This window comes from Oncorhynchus mykiss, chromosome 15, assembly GCF_013265735.2.
Source record: "Oncorhynchus mykiss isolate Arlee chromosome 15, USDA_OmykA_1.1, whole genome shotgun sequence".
NCBI lineage: Eukaryota > Metazoa > Chordata > Actinopteri > Salmoniformes > Salmonidae > Oncorhynchus > Oncorhynchus mykiss.
In genome coordinates this window covers 31,306,458-31,333,913 of record NC_048579.1, presented here as the reverse complement: position 1 = coordinate 31,333,913, position 27,456 = coordinate 31,306,458, and the positions used below count along the sequence as shown (strand labels likewise).

General features: G+C 44.3%; 1 protein-coding gene across 1 annotated transcript; it reads right to left on the bottom strand.

Annotated features, from left to right (window-relative positions):
- Window positions 1-1,216: 1,216 nt before the first annotated feature.
- Window positions 1,217-27,268, bottom strand: wdr97 (WD repeat domain 97). The gene is made up of 22 exons (XM_036944292.1): window positions 27,139-27,268; window positions 26,421-26,836; window positions 25,652-26,241; window positions 25,232-25,353; window positions 24,366-25,092; window positions 23,894-24,042; window positions 23,506-23,742; window positions 21,828-21,918; window positions 21,436-21,568; window positions 21,002-21,078; window positions 20,665-20,728; window positions 10,309-10,467; window positions 9,919-10,071; window positions 9,639-9,794; window positions 9,292-9,435; window positions 6,736-6,894; window positions 6,117-6,311; window positions 5,877-5,998; window positions 5,476-5,644; window positions 4,807-4,973; window positions 4,621-4,682; window positions 1,217-1,760 (listed from the first exon to the last, which is right to left on the bottom strand). Exons 2-22 carry the CDS (start codon window positions 26,706-26,708, stop codon window positions 1,579-1,581), a joined length of 4,146 nt encoding a protein of 1,381 aa, XP_036800187.1. The 5' UTR covers window positions 26,709-26,836; window positions 27,139-27,268; the 3' UTR covers window positions 1,217-1,578.
- Between the last annotated feature and the right edge of the window lie 188 nt (window positions 27,269-27,456).

Here is a 27,456-nt window from a genome sequence, read left to right as displayed (position 1 = left end):
AACCTCTGCAGCAATGCTGGCAGCACTTATACGTCTATTTCCCAAAGACAGCCTCTGGATATGACGCTGAGCACATGCACTCAACTTCTTTGGTTGACCATGGCGAGGCCTGTTCTGAGTGGAACCTGTCCAGTTAAACCGCTGCATGGTCTTGGCCACCGTGCTGCAGCTCAGTTTCAGGGTCTTGGCAATCTTCTTATAGCCCAGGCCATCTTTATGTAGAGCAACAATTATTTTTTTCAGATCCTCAGAGAGTTCTTTGCCATGAGGTGCCATGTTGAACTTCCAGTGACCAGTCAGTATGAGGGAGTGTGAGAGCGATGACACCAAATTTAACACACCTGCTCCCCATTCACACCTGAGACCTTGTAACACCAACGAGTCACATGACACCGGGGAGGGAAAATGGCTAATTGGGCCCAATTTGGACATTTTCACTTAGGGGTGTACTCACTTTTGTTGCCAGCGGTTTAGACATTAATGACTGTGTGTTGGACTGTTTCATCAACATGAAAGAGAGGAGGATGGCATTGGTGTTTTTCTACAAGTAGCGTGAGTCTACATGTTTTTTCTACTTGCACGAACGCACACACACATATCTGAACCATGGACAGCCACATCATATTTAGCTTACATTGATTAGACTAAATTGTTTTCGGTATATTTTAGTTGTCACTGTATAGGTGATAGGTGATTTGGTGATGTTGAAATGTTGAAGTTGAAATGGTGCTGGAATAGTCGAGACAGCTCCTGTTCATGAATGAGTGTCTGCAGGCAACAGTGAACCATGATGGAGGTTCCTTGCTAGTTTGGGGCTGCATTTCTGCAAATGGAGTTGGGGATTTGGTCAGAATTAATGGTCTCCTCAATGCTGAGAAGTACAGGCAGATACGTATCCATCATGCAATACCATCAGGGAGGCATCTGATTGGCCCCAAATTTATTCTGCAGCATAAGAACTATCTTCAGCGAAAAGAAGAACAAGGAGTCCTTGAGGTGGATGGTATGGCCCCCACAGAGCCCTGATCTCAACATCATAGTCTGTCTGGGATTACATGAACAGAGAGAAGCACCTGAGGCTGCCTAAATCCACAGAAGAACTGTGGTTAGTTCTCCAAGATGTTTGGGCCTTGTTAGATTTTTCTTCTGTTCACATACTTTGCATTTTGTTAATTGATAAATGTAATCTATTAACATGTCTATTTTTTAAAGCATTCTTACTTTACAGAATTTTTTCACACCTGCCTAAAACTTTTGCACAGTACTGTATATTTTCCAAACTGCAATATAAGCTTATATTTATATTAAAGCAAACAATGAAAAAATATCTCTGGCATATCCGTTCATATCGCGTCCATGTTGTCCATGGAACAACACACAACAGTTTAATTTTTACAGACGTTTACAGTCATTCAAACTTTATTGGTAATGAGTGAATCAAGTGATATACAATAAAAAAAGATCTATACAAGAGATGTTTAATTCAAACAAGAGTATATCTGTTTGGCTGGTCTTTGTCAGGGGAAAGGGAAAAGTCTTGGGTGCGGGGAATAATATCTTGCTACCTGGGAGGCTGTGTCATCTATAGTAGTGTACATAGGAGCGCTCCAGGATGAAGTAACGTCGCGGGGAGGCCTTCAAACAGTGCTGGTCCACAGGGAAAGGAAAGGGGGACAGGCTGACCCTCGGCAGGGGCAGGGTGAGGAACGGGGTGAAGCCCATGAGGACAGGGCGGTTTGGGAGAGGGGGCAAGATCACACCTGTTTTGAAATAAAAGAGACTAAGATCAGACCCCTTGACTTTATAGCATTATTCTAAAATATATATTTTTTAAACTGTTCCTCATCAATCGACACACAATACCCAATAATGACAATGCGAAAACAGGTTAAGAAAATTTTGCAATTGTATTAAAGATAAAAAACAGAAAGACCTTATTTACATACTGTTGAAGTCGGAAGTTTACATACACCTTAGTCAAATACATTTAAACTCAGTTTTTCACAATTCCTGACATTTAATCCAAGCAAGAATTCCCTGTTTTAGGTCAGTTACGATCACCACTTTATTTTAAGAATGTGAAATGTCAGAATAATAGTAGAGATAATTATTTCTTTCAGCTTTTATTTACAGTGCCTTGCGAAAGTATTCGGCCCCCTTGAACTTTGCGACCTTTTGCCACATTTCAGGCTTCAAACATAAAGATATAAAACTGTATTTTTTTGTGAAGAATCAACAACAAGTGGGACACAATCATGAAGTGGAACGACATTTATTGGATATTTCAAACTTTTTTAACAAATCAAAAACTGAAAAATTGGGCATGCAAAATTATTCAGCCCCTCTACTTTCAGTGCAGCATACTCTCTCCAGAAGTTCGGTGAGGATCTCTGAATGATCCAATGTTGACCTAAATGACTAATGATGATAAATACAATCCACCTGTGTGTAATCAAGTCTCCGTATAAATGCACCTGCACTGTGATAGTCTCAGAGGTCCGTCAAAAGCGCAGAGAGCATCATGAAGAACAAGGAACACACCAGGCAGGTCCGAGATACTGTTGTGAAGAAGTTTAAAGCCGGATTTGGATACAAAAAGATTTCCCAAGCTTTAAACATCCCAAGGAGCACTGTGCAAGCGATAATATTGAAATGGAAGGAGTATCAGACCACTGCAAATCTACCAAGACCTGGCCGTCCCTCTAAACGTTCAGCTCATACAAGGAGAAGACTGATCAGAGATGCAGCCAGGAGGCCCATGATCACTCTGGATGAACTGCAGAGATCTACAGCTGAGGTGGGAGACTCTGTCCATAGGACAACAATCAGTCGTATATTGCACAAATCTGGCCTTTATGGAAGAGTGGCAAGAAGAAAGCCATTTCTTAAAGATATCCATAAAAAGTGTCGTTTAAAGTTTGCCACAAGCCACCTGGGAGACACACCAAACATGTGGAAGAAGGTGCTCTAGTCAGATGAAACCAAAATGGAACTTTTTGGCAACAATGCAAAATGTTATGTTTGGCGTAAAAGCAACACAGCTGAACACACCATCCCCACTGTCAAACATGATGGTGGCAGCATCATGGTTTGGGCCTGCTTTTCTTCAGCAGGGACAGGGAAGATGGTTAAAATTGATGGGAAGATGGATGGAGCCAAATACAGGACCATTCTGGAAGAAAACCTGATGGAGTCTGCAAAAGACCTGAGACTGGGACGGAGATTTGTCTTCCAACAAGACAATGATCCAAAACATAAAGCAAAATCTACAATGGAATGGTTCAAAAATAAACATATCCAGGTGTTAGAATGGCCAAGTCAAAGTCCAGACCTGAATCCAATCGAGAATCTGTGGAAAGAACTGAAAACTGCTGTTCACAAATGCTCTCCATCCAACCTCACTGAGCTCGAGCTGTTTTGCAAGGAGGAATGGGAAAAAATGTCAGTCTCTCGATGTGCAAAACTGATAGAGACATACCCCAAGCGACTTACAGCTGTAATCGCAGCAAAAGGTGGCGCTACAAAGTATTAACTTAAGGGGGCTGAATAATTTTGCACGCCCAATTTTTCAGTTTTTGATTTGTTAAAGTTTGAAATATCCAATAAATGTCGTTCCACTTCATGATTGTGTCCCACTTGTTGTTGATTCTTCACAAAAAAATACAGTTTTATATCTTTATGTTTGAAGCCTGAAATGTGGCAAAAGGTCGCAAAGTTCAAGGGGGCCGAATACTTTCGCAAGGCACTGTAAGTAGCTGTTCTGAGGAATGAACACCCAATGCAGACCGGACAACTAAGAAGGACATAGTGACCTCTTGTCTGGAGTCACGTCTGGAGGAAACCTGGCACGATCCCTACGGTGAAGCATGGTGGTAGCAGTATCATGCTGTGGGGATGTTTTTTAGTGGCAGTGACTGGGAGACAAGTCAGGATCGAGGGAAATATGAACGGAGCAAAGTACAGAGAGATCCTTGATGAAAACCTGATCCAGAGTGCTCAGGACCTCAGGCTGGGATGAAGGTTCACCTTCCAACAGGACAACGACCCTAAGCACACAGCCAAGACAACGCAAGAGTGGCTTCGGGTCTCTGAATGTCCTTGAGTGGCCGAGCCAGAGCCCGGACCTGAACCCGATCAAACATCTCTGGAGAGACCTGAAAATAGCTGTGCAGCAACTCACCCCATCCAACCTGACAGAGCTTGAGAGGATCTGCAGAGAAAAATGGGAGAAACTCCCCAAATACAGGTGTGCCAAGCATGTAGCATCATACCCAAGACAACTCGAGGCTGTAATCGCTTCCAAAGGCGCTTCAACAAAGTACTGAGTAAAGGGTCTGAATACTTATGTAAATATAATATTTAAAAAATATATATTATAGAAATTTGCACAAATGTCTGAAAAACTATTTTTACTTTGTCATTATGGAGTATTGTGTGTAGATTGATGAAGAAAGACAATTATTTAATACATTTTAGAATAAGGCTGTAACATAATGTGGAAAAAGTCAAGGGGTCTGAATACTGAATGCACTGTATACAAGCTCTATGCTGAGATGGTCGTTAAGAGCTATTAATTGAATGTATATTCTGTTCACCATACCACGGAGGGCTAAACCTTACCTGGAGGCTTGCGTATCCTGGACATGCTGTAGGTCTCTCCAAGACGATGGATTGGCTTAGATCTAGATAAAAATGCACGCACACAGTGAAGCAATGCGTCAGAAAATTGCGTTACGAGCTAAAAAGGTGAGGTATGTGACATTTGTTTACGTGATTGGGGGGGGGGGGGGTACATCTGTCTGGTACCTGGATGATTCAGGGAGACGCAATACTGTGTCTTTGCGCCCCTCTGGTGGGACAGTCTGCGCCTTCAAAAACATATCCCTTTTGACAGAGCAGAAGTAGTTGAGCACATCCACTGGGGTGAAGAGGTTCTTCCCTGCATTCTTCAGGAACAGAGACCTGTTCTGGCCCTGCAGATCAAAGAGAGGGGAGACCAGTTATCAGTGGTTGCTGGTGGCATTATAAGTCAGACGGGCTCATAGTAATGGCTGTAACGGAATTATGGAATGGTGTCAAACATGGTTTCCATATGTCTGATACCATTCCATTAACTCCTTTCCAGTCATTTTTATGAGCCATCCTCTCCTCACCAGCCTCCTCTCCCAGATATTGCTTGGCAGACCTACCATGTTAAACAGGCAAGAACCAGTTTGGGAACCAGTTGCGCCACACTGCGCTTGCCAGTAATCTCATATGCTCATATGAGACCTCGTATGCTCATATTTAGAGGTGTTAGGGTCAATGAAAAGGACATTGGCAGCCTAGAGCAGTGCATTGCTGATTAATTCCTCCTGCACCTGCTCTTCTCCTTCTACTTATTTTTTATTGGCGGTGGATGAGGTGAGTTTCCCATTACTATGTAAGAGCTTTGAGCATCTGGAAAAGCAATATATAAATCTAATAAATGATTACCTTGTATTTTGAGGTCCAGGAGTGCAGCCACTCTGCAGCCATCTCTCCCAGGCTCTTCCAGGAATCAGGAAGGTTCTGGACCATGGAGTCCCAGGGATCCATCTCCATGGCGAGCCATGGGTCAGCATCCTCCACGCCCATCACCTGCAGCAGGCACATCACTGTTTTCCTGCCAACAGGAGGACCAGACACACAGAGTTAGAGGTCACCATTCACTGTTTGCAACCCAGATGGCACCCTATTGCCTATATATTGTACTACATTTGACAAGGGCACTCACTGTCACAGCTAGATGAATCAGAGCTCAGCATTCACCAATACAGGGAAGCAGAGTTGTGGACTTACTATGGTGACGTCAATGAAAGTGAGTATAGACAAAGACTGGTGCGGCATAGACTCACTGTAGTCCCAGTTCTTTGTGGGCCAGTAGAGTGAGGAGCTCCACGATGATCTCATGGCTTTCAGGACCCAGACACACCAACACGTTGAGTATTTCACTCACCACTCGCTGCTCCTCATCAGACTGAAGCACACAACATACACACAAACCCAGACATGGTTTAAAATCCAAATTCACAATGGCGTAAAAAAACAGATTCAAACATTAAACAGCATACCAAATTCCACAGGAGAGGACATACCATATTTGATGAGGTGTTGTTGCGTAGAGAACCCATAAGCCCCTTGCTGAGCTTGTCTGTGTTACCTAGCTCCCCCTGTCTGCGTAAAGTGATAAGCGCGCTCAGCATCCTCATCTTTAGTTGGGCACCACAACTCTGCATGTAGTCCAGAATCTGCATGGAGAACTCCTCAGGACACAGGGCCTGCCTGATACACTTCACACACGCAGGAACACCACCAAAACAATAGTCTCATCTTTTTCAACTGGGACTTTCTTTTGCCCGAATTTCTCATGACCACACCCTACCCCCAAAATAATGACACAATCTTAAAATCGGGATATTTCAATTTTTACATCAACAAATAACCTTCAATTCATTACATTTTCATCTCTTATCAAAATTAAAAATAAATGAATTAATACATTTACTCAGTAAAGTTGTGTTTTTCCTTATCTTTCTCAAAAACATTTGTATATTGTCCTATACAATAACCTGTACTCTTACTTTGCAGTTCCCCCACACGACCCATACTTTGAATACAACTGACTTACAGGGTTTCTAAGGAATTTTCCCCAGTAGAATTAATTCGTTTTTTGGGATGAAAATGGTGTGCTTGCTTCAGCTAAAAAAGACTCACCCTTTGGTCTTGGTAGATATCCTTGAACCAGTCCTCATCCACAAACTGTTTAAGGAATCCTGGGATCTCGGGGGTGGGTGTGCGGGGTGGTGTTGGGGTTCTAGGGGGAGGTGGGGTCGGCAGTTTGGGTATCTTAGTGGGAGGGACAGCCTTTGGAGGCTAGGAGGGGAACACAAACATTCATCAGACCTGGGCCTGTATCCACAAAACCTCTCAGAGTATGAGTGCTGATCTAGGATCAGTTTTGTATTTTAAATCATAATAAATAACATTATATGCAAAGATCCTAGATCAGCACTCCTACTCTGAGACTCTTAGTGGATACGGGCCATGAGAACATGACAGCTGCCCTTCATGCAGCCCCGATACCAGAGAAGGCTGGTGAAGGGAGGACAGGCTCATAGTCCACACCTGCATTCTACACCTGCATTGCTTGCTGTTTGGGGTTTCAGGCTGACTTCTGCCCCCTTTGGAGGAATTGGGTACCCATAGTAAACTGAAAAAAAATCTGTCAAAAATTGCTAATATATGCATATAATAATTATTATTGGATAGAAAACACTCTAAAGCTTCTAAAACCGTTGGAATTATGTCTGTAAGTATAGCAGAACTCACAGGGCAGGCATTCTTCCAAACTAGTTTTTGTGGTCATGAAAGTTGGGGCAACTTTGACGTCATCGCCCCCACCCTTCCCAACCAGTTATGGATCTGGGGAGACTTTCTATGTCTTCCACTAGATGTCCTCATTCAGTAGAGCTTTTAATCGTTCAAATCCCGCGAGAATTGGCCCTATGGGAGTGAAATTAGTGTGTGCCAGGAGAAAATACCTTGTGCGTTGGGGCGCGAATTGGTCCCGGCCATTCCTTTGTTCCAGCACTCCTGGGAAGAACTAACGATGACCGGTTGAATAGAAATTTGTTTTGTATGTTTAAAACATCATAAAGCTTGATTCTGCACTTAGTTTGACCTGTTTAGTCGACATATAATATGTAATTTTGAAGTTTTGATGCGCAACTTTTCCGGACCAGAGGACATTTTGGGTGCATTTCAGCTGATGTTATTAGCAGTAGCTAATACAAAGACGCAAGAATTGAAACCAAACGATTCTTTGGGTAAGTATGAACCCTTCCAGAACATTCTGAACGAAGACCATCGAAGGTAAGGGAATATTTATGCTGAAATCTGTGTTTCTGTTGACTCCAACATCACGGAGAAATTTAGCTTATATCTGAGCGCCGTCTCAGAATATTGAACAGTGTGCGATTTCTGTAACGTTAAAAATAAATGTAACAAAGCGATTGCATAAAGAAGCAGTGTATCTTTCTAACTATATGTAGAACATGTATATTTAGTCAAAGTTTATGATGTCTATTTACGTTATCTTGCCGTGCTACCTAGATTTCCTGCGGACATTTTTGAGTATTTTCTGAACATGAATTCAATGTAAATGGACATTTATGGATATAAATGGCATATTATTGAAAAAAAAAATGTACTGTGTAACATGTCCTATTACTGTCATCTGATGAAGATTTTCAAAAGGTTAGTGAATGATTTATTTTTTAATCCTGCATTTGTTGATTGCATGTTTTGGCTATTCAAATGAGCTGTGTCTGGTGGTGGTTTGACATATATATGTGCTATGTTTTCGCCGTAAAACATTTTAGAAATCTGACTTGCTGGCTAGATGAACAAGGTGTTTATCTTTCATTTGAGCTATTGGACTTGTTAATGTGTGGAGGTTAAATATTTCTAAGAATATTTTTGCGCTCCATGCGCCACCGTTCCAGCTGAACGTGGGAGGGTAGGTTCCCAACTGGGAACCAGGATCCCTAACAGGTTTTAAAGCTTTACTAGTTGTCCGTGAGTTTTCACTCTGTTTATTTAGAACCTAACAGTACATCAGGTATTATTGTATTACTTTGTGATCAAATAAAGAAAATTGTATTTGCCTGATTTGCATATATACACACTAGGTGTATTTGCATACATTAATACATTAATATAAAGGCGAGGAACAGGGTTGCCCCCACCAAAAACTTGCTATGTCTAGGCCTACCTGCACTCACCTGCACTTTCTAGACTTCCTCATTAATACTGTTGTCATGTTCTCTTGCATAATTCAACCAGTGCGTCAAGAGAAGGATACCCACGCAATTTAAAATCAAAACGCTCGGCTCTAGTTCACACCTATCTAAACATACTTTACTCTGTTTGCGAGATCAGACATAGTATCACCATAATCCGAGTGTTCATTTTTGGTGTCGAGACAGTGCGCTAAATCCCTGACGAAGCGTTAGAGTTCCTATAGATGCAACGGAAGGCCAATGTATTCCACTGATCCCATTTCAGTTATTACCGGAGTGAGTTTGACAGGTCATTACAAACGTTTCCGCGGTCGCTACGTTAACGGGAATGGCACAGGCAAGAGTGGGAAAGTGTCGCAAGAGTAAAATGAAAGCCATCAATCCAGTCATATTTCAGTGATAAGTGGATTTTGCACCCTAAGAGATCCAAAGGTGGGCGGGCCATGTGCGTTGCTAATACACCACTCACCCTCATTACGTAGGCTGGCTTCTTTGGAGTGGGAGGTGGGGGGCTCTTCTCTTTCTGAGGGCTCTTCACCAGCTGTATGGGGGAACCTATGTCCAGTTCCTCATCGCTCTCATACACCAGAAACTGAACTTCTTCAGTATCACCCTGTGAGGAAAACCAAACCAACAATTCTTTCAATCTTATCACAGAACATACACCGATTCTCCTCTTCTGAGGACATATGTAACAAGCATATCAGAGTAGGAGTGCTGATCTAGGATCAGCTCCCCATGTCCATGTAATCTTATACATTGTGATCTGGAAGGCAAAACTGATCCTGAATCTGGTCTCTGTAAATATCCTCTCACTTCCTCCTCATAGTCCTGCTCATCCCTCAGTTTGAATGTTTGCTTGGGGATTGTGTTTTCCACCACAACGTCTGGCCACAGCTGGCCCACTAGCACAGAGTTAGGGATGAAGCCCACCGGATTGCTCTGTGCTGGGGCTGGCTCTAGCTCCTCATCCTGCAAAGGGACAGACAGAGGACTAAGGGAGGTGTGGTTTCTTTGTCTCAATCTATCTATTACTTAGCTTCAGGAAGTAGAGGGACAGCAGACAGATATGCTAAACTGAACCAGCGGCCCTCACCTGCCCTGGCTTGGTTATGGGTGGCAGGGGCTTGGCCAAGTTAGGGTTTGGGAAGAAGCCATTCCTTAAGGTGGGTGGGGTGAATGGTCGACAGTCAGGTAGTTTTGGAGGAAACAGAGCTGCATGAAGGTCAAACATGTCCTCATCCCCAATCTGAGATATAATCAGAACAAACATTCATTAGTCTGCATATCTACAATGCATTCCCACTCTCAAGTAATGACATTTGTCCTTTCACATAAAACATTATATTATAGGTGAGGTTATCGGTTCTTCTCTCTACAGCCAACAAAAGGGCACATACTGCTTTCAGCATCTCTCTGACTCCACTTGGCGGGGTACATTCCTACCCCAATCATCTTGTAGCTAATTGTTCTCAGTATAAAGAACCTTAATGTTGAGGGGCTGGCTGTAGACGATCTTCATATAGCGGTCGAAGGCTTCCTTCCTGGTTTTCAGCGTGGTGGGAGGTTTCCTCTTCCTTCTCTCTGTGGTGCCTTCCTGGAGTGAGGCCAGGTCTCTGTTTCGAGCCAGCAGCGCCGCATACTCCTGAGGGACAGGGAGTGGGTGGAAAAACTATCATTACACCACTGGCACATTAGGTATGGGAACACACACATTGGCCTTAACTGATCAAACCTAAAATGAAAATAGCAGTAGTGGAGAGTGGGGTACATTGAGCCAAAGGTTTAGTTGAGCTACCCCTTGTTTCTAGGAAACCATACACAAAATGAATGTGACCAAATATTTAGCGGCAGCTAGCCTAGTGGTTAGAGCATTGGGCCAGTAACCACAAGGTTGCTAGACTAGGTAAAAATCTGTCGTTCTGCCCCTGAACAAGGCAGTTAAACCACTGTTCCTAGGCCGTTGTTGTAAGTAAGAATTTGTTCTTAACTGACATGCCTAGTTAAATAAAGGTTCAATAAAAAATGAAAGGAGTCTGTGAAGAAGGAAACCACATGGAAAAAAGCGGTAAGCAAGATAAGTCCCAAAAACAAATGGATTTGTTGTGTAATAGATTTCATGATGCTTGTATCTAAACCAAAGTAGATTGTTTTAAGAATATGTTATACATCAGTTGGGGTCTTTATAAGCTACAAAATGAGGTCCTAAACCTAGTAGTATCCTGAAGTATCCTGAACCTGAAGTGTATCTTTGTAGTTGTGTGGGCTAAAATACAGTGCATTTGGAAAGTATTCACAGCCCTTTCTCCTTTTCCTGCATTATGTTACGTTACAGTCTTAGTCTAAAATTGATTTAATCAAAAAATGTTACTCATCAATCTACACACAATAATACCCATAATGACAAAGTGAAAACATGATTGAAAGTCCACCTGTGGTAAATTCTATTGATTGGACATGATTTGGAAAGGCACACCGTCTATATAAAGGTCCCACAGTTGACAGTGCATGTCAGAGCAAAAACCGAGCCATGAGGTCGTAGGAATTGTCTGTAGAGCTCCGAGACGAGATTGTCTCGAGGCACAAACCTGGGGACGAGTACCAAAACATTTCTGCAGCATTGAAGGTACAAGGCGGTAAGAATAAGGCTGTAACGTAACAAAATGTGGAAAAAGTCAAGGGGTCTGAATACTTTCCGAATGCACTGTAGTCCAAATGTTTTATGCATAATAGGCCGATTCCGAGTTAAGTGCAAGTAAATGGAACGTAGTTCTGTATTTTATGCACTTTTCTCTCTACGCTTATTCTGACCTTTAGCTTAAGCATGAGAATATCATGCTGTTCAACAGCTATTCGTTGGGGGTGGAGATCAAAGAAATTAATGTGTGGTGGAGGTGTGTCTACACATTCGCCGCATTCTAACCTTGACTTATTTCCCTCATAGTTCCACCACCTTTACGCGCGATGAAATAATGAATAACCTATCGGTTCCAAGTGTGACAACATCTACTTATTTTTTCCTGATAGAAATAACACCATTCTCCATGCACTGTAATTTACAAATTGATAACAACTATTGATAAGAGCGAGGTAAGCCGTTTGGATAAGGGGATTGTAAATATAAATGACACTTGTTTTAGATCTATTTTACCTTATATACGCTGGAGACAAATGTGAAACCAGTCATATGGCAGCAAACTGAATCATGTCGACACATCACCTTTTCCACAGTGAAGTTTATGAAATGCGGGCCTTTTAACTTGGGAGGAAATTTGGTGACCCAAGCTATAGGTTTCTGTAGCCATGAACAAATGACAGTATAGCACCAAACCTACCAAGTTGATTTATGATTTCTAGAATGTTTTAATTATATTCAGACTTTTCACTGTATTTAAAAAAAACACTATTTGTATTATGTTAAATATTAGCCACTACCAGTAGCCACCGTCAGTTATACCGTCAGATACATTGATAACTGTCACTACCTGTCAGTTTCCTCATTTTGCATCATTCCATTCCATTGTCTTTCTTTCCTCTGTCACGTTTGTGTGGTTGTTCCTGAGGAGCGTTAGCAACAGTGGATCATATTAGCCTAACATATTACAAGTTGTGCAATAGTTTGGGACATGTAGCCCATTTCAATCATCATGGAAGTCAGACCACATGTAGGTAGCAGTTTAAACCTGGAGTTGCAGCACGGTTCATGACGACTGGACCATTGTCATCCCAGTTCCAGGATTAGTGAAGATTATTAGGGTCGATTTATAGGACTACTGTTCATTTTTTACATCTACCAATTGGTGCTGAAACAGAGATGAATATGCATGTACAGTGCCTTGCGAAAGTATTCGGCCCCCTTGAACTTTGCGACTTTTTGCCACATTTCAGGCTTCAAACATAAAGATATAAAACTGTATTTTTTTGTGAAGAATCAACAACAAGTGGGACACAATCATGAAGTGGAACGACATTTATTGGATATTGCAAACTTTTTTAACAAATCAAAAACTGAAAAATGGGGCGTGCAAAATTATTCAGCCCCTTTACTTTCAGTGCAGCAAACTCTCTCCAGAAGTTCAGTGAGGATCTCTGAATGATCCAATGTTGACCTAAATGACTAATGATGATAAATACAATCCACCTGTGTGTAATCAAGTCTCCGTATAAATGCACCTGCACTGTGATAGTCTCAGAGGTTCGTTAAAAGCGCAGAGAGCATCATGAAGAACAAGAAACACACCAGGCAGGTCCGAGATACTGTTGTGAAGAAGTTTAAAGCCGGATTTGGATACAAAAAGATTTCCCAAGCTTTAAACATCCCAAGGAGCACTGTGCAAGCGATAATATTGAAATGGAAGGAGTATCAGACCACTGCAAATCTACCAAGACCTGGCCGTCCCTCTAAACTTTCAGCTCATACAAGGAGAAGACTGATCAGAGATACAGCCAAGAGGCCCATGATCACTCTGGATGAACTGCAGAGATCTACAGCTGAGGTGGGAGACTCTGTCCATAGGACAACAATCAGTCGTATATTGCACAAATCTGGCCTTTATGGAAGAGTGGCAAGAAGAAAGCCATTTCTTAAAGATATCCATAAAAAGTGTCGTTTAAAGTTTGCCACAAGCCACCTGGGAGACACACCAAACATGTGGAAGAAAGTGCTCTGGTCAGATGAAACCAAAATTGAACTTTTTGGCAACAATGCAAAACGTTATGTTTGGCGTAAAAGCAACACAGCTCATCACACTGAACACACCATCCCCACTGTCAAACATGGTGGTGGCAGCATCATGGTTTGGGCCTGCTTTTCTTCAGCAGGGACAGGGAAGATGGTTAATTGATGGGAAGATGGATGGAGCCAAATACAGGACCATTCTGGAAGAAAACCTGATGGAGTCTGCAAAAGACCTGAGACTGGGACGGAGATTTGTCTTCCAACAAGACAATGATCCAAAACATAAAGCAAAATCTACAATGGAATGGTTAAAAAATAAACATATCCAGGTGTTAGAATGGCCAAGTCAAAGTCCAGACCTGAATCCAATCGAGAATCTGTGGAAAGAACTGAAAACTGCTGTTCACAAATGCTCTCCATCCAACCTCACTGAGCTCGAGCTGTTTTGCAAGGAGGAATGGGAAAAAATTTCAGTCTCTCGATGTGAAAAACTGATAGAGACATACCCCAAGCGACTTACAGCTGTAATCGCAGCAAAAGGTGGCGCTACAAAGTATTAACTTAAGGGGGCTGAATAATTTTGCACGCACAATTTTTCAGTTTTTGATTTGTTAAAAAAGTTTGAAATATCCAATAAATGTCGTTCCACTTCATGATTGTGTCCCACTTGTTGTTGATTCTTCACAAAAAAATACAGTTTTATATCTTTATGTTTGAAGCCTGAAGTGTGGCAAAAGGTCGCAAAGTTCAAGGGGGCCGAATACTTTCGCAAGGCACTGTATTTACATGGCTTTCTTTCATTGATTCCTAATATCCTGAACAGTTCTCTCCATATATTCTAGTGAGTCTGTTGAGACACTAAATTTAAATGGGTGGGCTTTAGATAAATGTACTGAAAACACTATTGAATGAAAACACCACAAAAGAACATCTGTTGGCCAGAAAGTAGGAGGGGGTTTTCAGCGGTTAAGAGAATGACCCCTGCCAAGCCCATTGCACACCTGCATAAGGTAAGTCTGAATACCAACTATTAAGAAGTGGCTAGGAAAGGCGTGCGTAGGAAAGGCATACATTTCCTAAGTCTGAATCAGGCCCTATATGCATAGTATTTTTGCAATGTGTCATGTATACAAACTCAAGATAGTGAATTTGTATTGTCACAGAGCAGATACCATGCCCTTTCTATACAAATGTAAAAGAAGCAGGGGTCTAGCCCCCCTTGAGGTTCTTGAGAGCGCAGCCAAGGAAGTAAGAGGAGAATATAGGTCCATTCGAGCAGCAGCAAGGGATGAAAAAATAAAAAAGACTGAATGACACTAAAGAGGTACAAAAAAGACATGTACCTGTGGCCTCCCGAGTTGCGCATCGGTCTAAGGCAATGGCATCGCAGTGCTAGAGGCATCACTACAGATCCGGGTTCGATCCCGGACTGTGTCGCAGCCGTCCACGACCGGGAGACCCATGAGGCGGCGCACAATTGGCCCAGCGTCGTCCAGGTTACGTGAGGGTTTAGCCGGCTGGGATGTCCTTGTCACATAGCGCTCTAGTGACTCCTTGTGGTGGCCAGGAGCATGCACGCTGACTTCGGTCGCCTGCTGTTTCCTCCAACACATTGGTGCGGCGGTGGAGTGGCTTGGCGGGGTCGTGTTTAGGAGGACGCATGGCTCTCGACCTTCGCCTCTCCCGAGTCCATATGGGAGTTGCAGTGATGGGACAAGACTGTAACTACCAATTGGATATCACAAAAAAGGGGTAAAAAGTACACCTCAAAACAAAAAATAAAAGAAACATGTACATGTGAGAAAGAGAAGCTATAATAGAGTAGCAGGGGCACACAAGGTCTTATGTGACGACACGGAGTCTGAGCTTGCTAAACATATCAAGAATTTCGCTGACCACTATCATGGCTCAAATGCAGAGAACTTGCCTATGAATTGGCATGTCGAAACAACATCCCTGTCCCAGACAACTGGTCAAGAAATGGAAGGGTAAGTGATATTGGACAGAGAGATCTATATCTGAATGCAAGCCTACATTTAAGATATACAATATACCACACCCCCATTCCATCACCCATTGTATCAGGAAACCAACCATCACCTACTTACTCTAAGGCGGCTCAACTTACCCTGTCCCTATGCTCAACTTACCCTGTCCCTATGCCCAACTTACCCTGTCCCTATGCCCAACTTACCCTGTCCCTATGCTCAACTTACCCTGTCCCTATGCCCAACTTACCCAATAACCGGGTTATGTTGTGCCAAGAGACCAGTTTTTTTTTTGTACAAGCAATTTTTTCACAACGGTTATGTTTACACTAATTCAGATAATTGTCTGGGATACAGAACATCCTGATATAAACTATAAAAAAGAAATGTCCTCTCACTGTCAACTGCATTAATTTTCAGCAAACTTAACTTGAGTAAATATTTGTATGAACATAACAAGATCGAACAACTGAAACAAACTGAACAAGTTCCACAGACATGTGACTAACAGAAATGGAATAATGTGTCCCTGAACAAAGGGGGGGGGGTCAAAAGTAACAGTCAGTATCTGCTGTGGCCACCAGTTGCATTAAGTACTGCAGTGCATCTCCTCCTCATGGACAGCACCAGATTTGCTAGTTCTTGCTGTGAGATGTTACCCCACTCTTCCACCAAGTCACCTGCAACTTCCCGGACATTTCTGAGGGGAATGGCCCCAGCCCTCACCCTCTGATCCAACAGGTCCCAGACGTGCTCAATGGGATTGAGATCCGGGCTCTTCGCTGGCCATGGCAGAACACTGATATTCCTGTCTCACGGACAGAAAGAGCAGTATGGCTGGTGGCATTGTCATGCTTGATTATGCATGGGTTATGTCAGGATGAGCCTGCAGGAAGGGTACCATATGAGGGAGGAGGATGTCTTCCCTGTAACGCACAGTGTTGAGATTGCCTGCAATGACAACAAGCTCAGTCCGATGATTTTGTGACACACTTCCCCAGACCATGACGGACCCTCCACTTCCAAATCAATCCTGCTCCAGAGTACAGGCCTCGGTGTAACGCTCATTCCTTTTACGATAAACGCGAATCCGACCATCACCCCTGGTGAGACAAAACTGTGACTCGTCAGTGAAGAGCACTTTTTGTCAGTCCTGTCTGGTCCAGCGATGGTGGGTTTGTGTCCATAAGCGACGTTGTTGCCGGTGATGTCTGATGAGGACCTGCCTTACAACAGGCCTACAAGCCCTCAGTCAAGCCTCTCTCAGCCTATTGCGGACAGTCTGAGCACTGATTGAGGGATTGTGCGTTCTTGGTGTAACTCAGGCAGTTGTTGTTGCCATCCTGTACCTGTCCCGCAGGTGTGATGTTCGGATGTACCGACCCTGTGCAGGTGTTGTTACACATGGACTGGCACTGCGAGGACGATCAGCTGTCCGTTCTGTCTCCCTGTAGCTCTGTCTTAGGCGTCTCACAGTACGGATATTGAAATGTATTGCCCTGGCCTTATCTGCAGTCCTCATGCCTCCTTGCAGCATGCCTAAGGCACATTCACGCAGATGAGCAGGGACCCTGGGCATCTTTCTTTTGGTATTTTTCAGAGTCAGTAGAAAGGCCTCTTTCGTGTCCTAAATTTTCATAACTGTGAACTTAATTGCATACCATCTGTAAGCTGTTAGTATCTTAACAACCGTTCCACAGGTGCATGTTCATTAATTGTTTATGGTTCAACGAATAAGCATGAGAAACAGTGTTTGAACCCTTTACAATGAAGATCTGTGAAGTTATTTGGATTTTTTAAATTATCTTTGAAAGACAGGGTCCTGCAAAAGGGGCGTTTCTTTTTTCCCAGAGTTTATATGCAGTATGTGGACACCCTTGAAATTAGTGGATTAAGCCTAAGATCACCATGAACAATGCCTAATGCTGGCTGGAGTGGTGTAAAGCTCGCTGCCATTGGACTCTAGAGCAGTGGAAACGCTTTCTCTGGAGTAATAAATTATGTTTCACCATCTGGCAGTCCGATGGACGAATCTGGGCTGCCAGGAGAACGCTACCTCCCCAATGCATAGTACCAACTGTAAAGTTTGGTGAAGGAGGAATAATGGTCTGGGTCTGTTTTCATGGTTTCGGGCTAGGCCTCTTAGTTCCAGTGAAGGGAAATATTAACGCTACAGCATTCGATGACATTCTAGACGATTCTGTGCTTCCAACTTTGTGATATCAGTTTGGGGAAGGCCCTTTCCTGTTTCAGCATGACAATGCTCCCGTGCACAAAGCGAGGTCCATTAAGAAATGGTTTGTCGAGATCAGTGTGGAAGAACTCGACTGGCCTGAACAGAGCCCTGACCTCAACCCCATTGAACACATTTGGGATGAATTGGAACGCTGACTGCCAGCCAGGCCTAAACGCCCCAAGATCAGTGCCTGACCTCACTAATGCTCTTGTGGCTGAATGGAACCAAGTCCCCGCAGCAATGTTCCAACATCTAGTGGACAGCCTTCGTAGAAGAGTGGAGGCTGTTACAGCAGCAAATACAGCAGCAAAGGGGGGACCAACTCTATATTAATGCCCTTTCCTCGATGTTATCCTCACAAATAATCATGATATGTATCAGTCTGGTGTTTTCTGTAATGACCTGAGTGATCACTGTTTTACAGCCTTTGTTATAATGGCTGCTCAGTAAAACGACCTGTCCTGATTTGTCATAGACTCTTGCTAAAAAACTTTAATGAGCAAGCCTTCCTTCATGAACTGGCCTCTGTAAAATGGTATAGTATCAGCTTGATCCCCTCTGTCGAAGACGCTTGGACCTTCTTTTTTGATGTTTTTTTTTTGTGGTATTGTTAACAAACACGCCCCCATAAGGAAAATGAGAATTAAAAACAGGTTCCGCCCCTGGTTCGACCGTGATCTTGCAGAATTACTCCACCTCAAGAATTGCATTTGGCGAAAGGCTCGGCACACACATACTCAGGCTGACTGGCTATCGTTCAGGCAAATGAGAAATAAGTGCACTCAGGCTACCCAGAGTAGATTTTCTATATAGATTTTCAATGGTGTTATTGACTGTACTTTTGTTTATCCCATGTGTAACTCTGTGCTGTTGTTTTTTGTCGCACTGCTTTGCTTTATCTTGACCAAGTCGCAGTTGTAAATGAGAACTTGTTCTCAACTGGCCTACCTGGTTAAAGAAAGATGAAATAAATCATAATAAAACATCCGGAAGGCCAAAGGTAGTTACTTTAAGGAGCAGTTCTCTCTCTGTGGGTCTTTGAGTAGAGCGTGGGGAGATCAAGCTGATCCTAACTGTTATAGGCCTATTTCTATTTTGCCCTGTTTATCAAAAGTGTTGGAAAAACTTGTCAGTAATCAACTGACTGGCTTTTTTGATGTCTATAGTATTCTCTCTGGTATGCAATCTAGTTTCCGCTCAGTAATTTGGATGTGTCACTGCAACCTTAAAGGTCCTCAATGATGTCACCATTGCCCTTGAGTCTAAGTAATATTGTGCTGCTATTTCTATTGACTTGGCCAAAGCTTTTGATACGGTAGACCATTCCATTCATGTGGGCCGAGCACCAAGGAGTATTGGTGTCTCTGAGGGGTCTTTGGGCTGGTTTGCTAACTACCTCTCTCAAAGAGTGCAGTGTACAAAGTCAGAAAATCTGCTGTCTCAGCCACTGCCTGTCATCAAGGAGGTATCCCAAGGCTTGATCGAAGGCCCCACGCTCTTCTCAATTTACATCAACAACATAGCTCAGGCAGAAGGAAGCTCTCTCACCCATTTATATGCAGATGATACAGTCTTATACTCAGCTGGCCCCTCCCCGGGGTTTGTGTTAAATGCCCTTCAACAAAGCTTTCTTAGTGTCCAACAAGCTTTCTCTGCCCTTAACCTCGTTCTGAATACCTCCAAAACAAAGGTCATGTGGTTTGGTAAGAAGAATGTCCCTCCTCCCACAGGTGTTATTACTACCTCTGAGGGTTTAGAGCTTGAGGTAGTCACCTCAGACAAGTACTTGGGAGTATGGCTAGATGGTCCTTTTCTCAGCACATACTGTATCAAAACAGCAGGCTAAAGTTACATCTAGACTTGGTTTCCTCATTCGTAATCGCTCCTCTTTCACCCCAGCTGCCAAACTAACCCTGATTTAGATGACCATCCTAACCATGCTAGATTATTATTATTATCATTTTTAGATCGGCAGGTAAGGGTGCTCTCGAGCGGCTTAACCATTTGGCTATCAGATTTGACACCAATGCTCCTTATAGGACACATCACTGCACTCTATACTCCTCTGTAAACTGGTCATCTCTGTATACCTGTCGCAAGACCCACTGGTTGATGCTTATTTATAAAACCCTCTTATGCCTCATCCCCCCCTATCTGAGATATCTACTGCAGCCCTCATCCTCCACATACAAAACCTGTTCTGCCAGTCACATTCTGTTAAAGGTCCCCAAAGCAAACACATCCCTGGGTCACTCCTCTTTTCAGTTTGCTGAAGCTAGCGACTGGAACGAGCTGCAACAAACACTCAAACTGGACAGTTTTATCTCAATCTCTCCATTCAAAGACTCAATCATGGACACTCTTACTGACAGCTTTGTGTGATGTGTTGTTGTCTCTACCTTCTTGCCCTTTGTGCTGTTGTCTCTGCCCAATAATGTTTGCACCATGTTTTGTGCTGCTGCCATGCTGTGTTGCTGCCATGTTGTTGTTATGTTGTGTTGCTACCATGGTGTGTCGTCATGTGTTGCTGCCTTGCTTTGTTGTTGTCTTAGGTCTCTCTTTATGTAGTGTGGTGTTGTGTCTCTTGTTGTGATGTGTGTTTTGTCCTATATTTATATTGTATTTATTTATTTTAATCCCAGGCCCCCGTCCCCGCAGGAGGCCTTTTGCCTTTTGGTAGGCTGTCATTGTAAATAAGAATTTGTTCTTAACTGACTTGCCTAGTTAAATAAAGGTTAAATAAATACAATATTGAAAATGCCCATGATTTTGGAATGAGATGTTCGACGAGCAGTTAGAAAGAAGACTATATTTCCTTTGATGTAGTGATGCTGAATGTAACAAATGGCTCACTTTACCCCACACTCCTTCACACTCAATTCCATGCAAAGCTTTCTCTCATTCACCTCTCTCTCCCTTTCATATTCTGGGTAAACTCACTGGATCTTTGGTCATGTCCTGCTTTCCGTTGGGTTGTTTCCCTGGCATGGGGGAGACCACAGTCCTGATGGTAGGGCAAAAAACACGTCACACACTCAATAATGTCTAGGTTACGGTTAACGTAACATAACTATTACATAGATGTAAATAAAAACGGTTCATCTATAGATAACACATTTTGGCTCAAAATCCCAGTAAATATGTAGATTTACCAGTGCAAACGGAATCCATAGATTTACTGTTGATACACATTTACTGTAACAAACTTATAGTTAGTTATAACTTGTCTATGATGTTCATTATGTCACATTATAGGTAGAGACGGAGGGTAGCTTACGTGGTTTTGCTTGTCCTTGTTGAGGTGTGAGATATGGGCAAGTCAGGGATAGGATCTGACATCTCCGTAGACAGGAGCTATGGATGTATACAGAGCACAGGCACAGTAAAGGTATCATTACCCAGTAAGCACACGTATTCGAAAGCATTGAGCTAAACCTAACTACATCATCTCACTGAAAATGCCTAAACACGTATTCACCCTCCAAGACCCATTCTAATATATAAGACATTTAGCAGACACTTTTACCCAACGCGACTTATAGTAAGTAGTGAGTGCATCGATTTTCATATGGGTGGCCCCTGCGAAAATCGAACCCATGACCCTGGCATTGCAAGCACCGTGCTCTACCACCTGAGCCACACTAGGACCATCAGTCTGTCCTCACCACCTCTCCCCAGTACTTCACCACCCCCTCCCCCCAGTCAGTATACCCGTAGCTGGAAGTCATGTGGCAGCAGGTGGGCACAGCGGATCCTATACAGGTCCCCTCTGATGCCTAGGAGCAGATCTCCCCTCTGCCCACTGTAGGCCAGACACTCAGGCTCCGCACTCAGCTGGAGGGTTCTTAAGAGGGACAAGGACTGCAGAAATTACTAACACACACACACCCCTTACAGAAAAACCACATGATTTCACATCTGGGAAATCACATGTGAAATCATGTGAAAAGGTGTTTTTGGAACTCTTCCCATATGATCACGTTTTCACATGTGTATTTTCATGTTATCACATTAACTTCACATAAGATGAACACTTCACGTGTTCACATGTGAATTTTTATTTTCTTCCCCCATTAGGGACACACACAAACACATTGACTGACCTGAGGAGGCGGTTATCTTCATCCCAGATGCGAACAGTTCCATCCTGACTGCTGGAGGCAAACACTCGGAGCTGATGGCACACACAGAGCCCTGCACTCTCTCACACACACACACACACACACACACACACACACACACACACACACACACACACACACACACACACACACACACACACACACACACACACACACACACACACACACACACAAAGACATAAAAAAAAAAACCTTGTCCAAGGATCACCTACTGAACAAAATTATACACGTAAATGTAAAGTGTAGGTCCCATGTTCATTGAGCTGAAATAAAAGATCCCAGAAATGTTCCACATGCACAAAAAGCATATTTCTCTCAAATTTGGTGCACAAATTTGTTTACATCCCTGTTAGTGAGCATTTCTGCCTTGCCAAAATAATCCATCCATCTGACAGGTGTGGCATATCAAGAAGATGATTAAACAGCATGATCATTACAGAGATGCACCTTGTGCTGGGGACAATAAAAGGCCACTCTAAAATGTGCAGTTTTGTCACACAACACAATGCCACAGATATCTCAAGTTTTGAGGGAGCGTGCAATTGGAATGTCCACCAGAGCTGTTGCCAGAGTATTTAATGTTAAGTTCTCTGCCACAATGTAGTTTTAGAGAATTTGGCAGTACGTCCAACAGGCCTCACAACCGCAGACCACGTGTAACCACGCCAGCCCAGGACCTCCACATCTGGCTTCTTCACCTGCGGGATCGTCTGACAGCCACTAGGACACCTGATGAAATTGAGGAGAAAACTCATTCTGACTGGCTGGGCCTGGCTCCCCGGTGGACACGCCCACCATGGCTGCGCCACTGCCAATTCATGTGAAATCCATAGATTAGGGCCTAATGAATTTATTTCAATTGACAGATTTCCTTATATGAACTGTAACTCAGTAAAATCCTTGAAATTGTTGCATGTTGAGTTTATATTCAGTATAGTTTGAGGTACATTAACTTGTTGAGTGTCTCAGGGGCCATATGTATTAAGTGTGTCAGAGTAGGAGTGCTGATTTAGGATCAGTTTTGCGTTTTAGATGACAATTGCAAGAATATTTTGAAAATAAATACACAACGCAGAGGACTAAAGGTCAAGAGGGAATTAATGATCAATGGAAATAGTGTTTTTTCTGTAATAGGGAATTATTAATTATTAATGGGTCAGAGCATGGGAGGAATTTCAGTCCGGGACTCATAGCTACATGGCAAGTTCTCATTGGTCCAAATTGTCTATATATCGGGCCTAAAATGGGATACATGTTATCTGGCCATTGGCCCAATTTTATTGCCAGTAATTCTAATTGGTCAACCACAGGTTAGGGTTCGGGGTATAAAACTACATCCTGTCTCTTTGTTCTGTGGAGAGAATCACTGAGGACAGGGGAGAATGAACATCTACATTTCAGCATAACCTCTATGATTTTTCCTCTTTGAATAAACCTATTTTTCTCCCCCTGATTTTCTTTGGGGTCTGTGTAATTGAAGAGTAACATCAACTGTTAACACAATGAATAAGATTACATGGACAATGTTGACCTGATCCTAGATCAGCATTCCTACTCTGAGACGTTTCATACGGCCCCAGATCTATAGTATCTAAAAACACAGTATATTGTTTAACGGAATCTTCTGTTACTGTCTCACCCGTAATGCAGTCCAGATGGTCCTCACTGGGCGGATGGTCAGTGCGACTCTGGTTGAGCAGGCTGAAGTGCACCAGGCTATAGGTGGCGCTATCGGGATCCTGGAAGGCTAGGGCCAGCAGAGGCCCCAACAGGGTCAAGTAGAGCGGAGGATGCCCACAGAAAAGGTTCAAGTGCAGGCTGAGACACTCCTGGGCATAGGGAAACACCCTCCAGACCAGCACTGCCTTGTCCTCGCCTGATGAAAGGGAGAGAATGGGATGATCATCATCATCATCATCATCATCATCATCATCATTACCAGCATCATCAACACCACCACCGTCATCACCACCACCATCATCATCATCATCATCATCATCCCATAGAGCCAATAGAGTGCTGCAAACCGGCTGTGAGTAGGTAGCTGTTCTCAGGGTCTGCCTGCAGGGAGGTGATTTTCTGGCCGTTGTGTGCGGGGGTCCTGTACTGCACCTTTCCTGTATCCAGCATAAGCACACTCACACAGCCGCCATTGTGCCCCAGCATTACCAGGAACCTGTCCCAGGGGTAGTCATAAGGGAGTCATAACATATCATTACTTTGGATGGTTGGCACACTATTTTGAGCTCCGGGGTTAAGTTTCCCCTAGATAAAGATCTAGGATCAGTTTCCACTCCCCTAAATGCTAATCTGAACACCGTCTAGGGGAAACTTCATCCAACAGCCTGTCTTAATTTAGTAACAGATTAAAACAGAGTTAACAGATTCAAACATAGAGTGCTTGTTTGGGTAATTACAGAGGGATTTATGATCTAAATATAAAGGGACTGTCAATAATGTCAACACAAGTCTAAATTAGGGACACAGGAGGGGTCTTACCGGTTCTTGGCATCATGAAGCGGTTTCTTGTTTGTGGGTCTCTGGCATCTCTGCTCCTGCAGGCTCTTCCACTCGTCTAGCGCTCTCTGTCCGTCAGCTATGTTGCTGTAGAGCACCATGCAGGAGGCTAGGCCTGGCTTTGCGATCCACTGATCCCCCTCCCCATCCGTCTGCTCCTCCCTCTGCCATGGACCCTGTCCTCGTGCCTTCCACTCATCCACACACGTCGCTGGGTTGGTCAGCGTGCTGGCCCGGATCAACGTTCCGCCCTCCGTCAGGACCAATAGAATCTCTTTGTGTAAGCAGTAATCGGCGCACCTTACCCTCTGCCCGGTACTGAAGGAGGTTAGGACCGCCCCCGTCTCGGCAGCCACTAGCATGACGTTACTATCCCCGCTGACGCAAAGCACCCGGGTGGGGTAGGGGTAGGGCAGGGGGCAAGAGGGAACTACTATCTGTCTCATGGGGCCACCCAGGTCCCCCCCCAGCCTGCAGTGAAGATTATACAGGCTGCTGATGGTCCAGAAGTCCACTCCTTGCTGGGAGAAAGTAAAGAAGGTGCCCCCTTTCATCGGACCCCCCAGGCCCAGAGGGGGCTCCCCTCCTTCGATGGGGAAACACTGGACCTGGTCCCCCCCCTCCATGCTCCAGCAACGCAGGGTCCCATCCAGGGAGGCAGAGAGCAGCAGGCCAGACTCCGGACAGCAAGCCAGAGAGGTCACCACACCTGCGCACACACACACACACACACACACACACACACACACACACACGTAAAGAGTGTTGTGACCTTTGTTGAATGCACTTGACTTGACTAGCTGGAATCATAGGGAAGGTTTTTTCCCCCAACCAAGTGGTTATCTCACCAGTGTGTCCTACGAACGCCATACAAAGCCCCCAGTCAGGACCCCACACTCTGATGGAAACATCTTTGGACGCAGTGACCACAAAGTCCAGATGAAAGCTGTACACCAGTGCAGTGATATCCCTGAAGAAAAGAGGCATGTTCACTCTGTCTGCAGATCAGTTGAGGTGACATTTTGCCCAAAACTGCCCACTGTCCAACAATAATGAACACACACACACACACACACACACACACACACACACACACACACACACACACACACACACACACACACACACACACACACACAAACACACACACACACACACACACACACACACACACACACACACACAAACACACACACACACACACACACACACACACACACACACACACACACACACACACACACACACACACACACACACACACCTACCGTAGGTGGAGGTTCCTTTTGTGCTCCAGAACACGCCCAGCAGTGAGGTCAACGACAACCACAGCTCTCCCGTAAACGACGAAGGCCCTGTGATGCCTCTCGGGGCCCGGGGGGGCCAACGCCAGCTGGGTAAAAACGCTGTGGCGCCCAAGACCCTCCGTCACTCTCACCCGGCACACCATGTGAGTCAGACACCACACACACACGTTCCCCGCCCCCGCTGTCACCAGCTCCAGGGACTGCTCTGTGACCTGGCAAACCCGCACATCCAGAGGGTCTAGAGCATTGGCTAGGGGGCGCAGCTCACTGTCCAGCAGCGTGAGGCTTGCCCCGGGCCCCCAGCCCACCAGACGCCCAGGGAGCTGAGTGGAGGTTAGGCCCATGTAGGGGACAGAGACAGAGGCGGGTGGGAGGTCACGGAGACGCCCGTCTGGGTGGTACATAACGACCCTGCCTTCCCTGTGAAGGCTGATGAACCCTGCCGCCCCCTTGCCGTAGGTCATGTGGCGCACAGGGTCGTTGCCAGGGAAATTACGTAAGTGCTGCAGGCCATGGGTGAGAACAGCGCTCTTGACATCGACGTTTCTTATCTAGGAAAGCGGGATAGAGAGTTAGGATAAATAGACATGTCGCCTACCGATTTAACAATGCCTCCAACCGAAGAGAGAGGATGCGTCCCAAATGGCACCCTATTGCCTATATAGAAAACTATACATGGTCTATAGGGAATCGGATGCCATTTGGGACGCCCAGTGCCATCTTTTTTTACCTTGTCCACATTCTGCTTCATTCCAGTGCTGAGGAACTTCCACATCCTGCGAGCTTTCCCCTTGGCGCTCTCCTCCACAGAATTCCCCCTCCCTCTCCGTAACTCTGACCCCCATGAGCGTCTAACCGCCCTGACTGCTCCCTCCTGGTCCGCTGTTGTGGGGCGGGGGGTAACCCGCAGCGTGCTCTTCCTGTCCAGGTCGGTTTCGTCGGCGAGGGGAGGGGAGGCCATCCCCATGGCCTGCACCAAGCCGCACTCCTCGTCTGTGTTGTCTGCTGAGTTGAGCATGGATATTTTGCATGCACTTCCTCTCTAACGCCGATGGGGTGGTGTTGGGGTTCTTTGGCACTCGCATATGTCTTTCACCCTAAAGCTCAGTCTAAGTGTCAGACCCTTTAGTTGAGTTGAAATATTTTCTGGTGAAGAGGGGAAAATAATATTTCAATCTCCAACCTGTTTTCTATTTGCCAGATGAGACAGTTGCTTTCAAGGCACTCTATCAAGACAACACCTTTGAAAGTGTAGCATTTTGATCATAGATAACTGCTACGTTTTCCATCATCTAAGCAGAGGTTCATGTTTGTGTACCTTTTCTCTGTTATTGCATTCTAATGTAGCCTATACAAACCGGCAACGACATGAGACATTTTGATCAAAAACATGATCTAATCAGTCAACGATGTCAATATTTATGAAACAGAAGAAAAACGCCACTGACCGTGACCATGGTAGCATCCGTAGTTCTAAACAGTAGTTCTTTCTCACACCAAAGACTGTTGTCAGCGAGTTAAGTTACAACCACATTGTAGCTAAAACTCTTCCCACGTTGTAGAGAATCTTCATTGCCGAGCGCATACCATCCGTTGCTAGGATACTGGTCACTTGATTGGGTGAAAATGTTCTGTTTGGACTCATGTCTCTGATGTTGGAATGATTTGAACAATTCGATTTATTTTAGGCCTATCCCAAAGCCGTATTATTCGGGGCGCTGAGTTTACACACAGAAAAACCTTTTGAAAACCAGGGCATAGAGAAT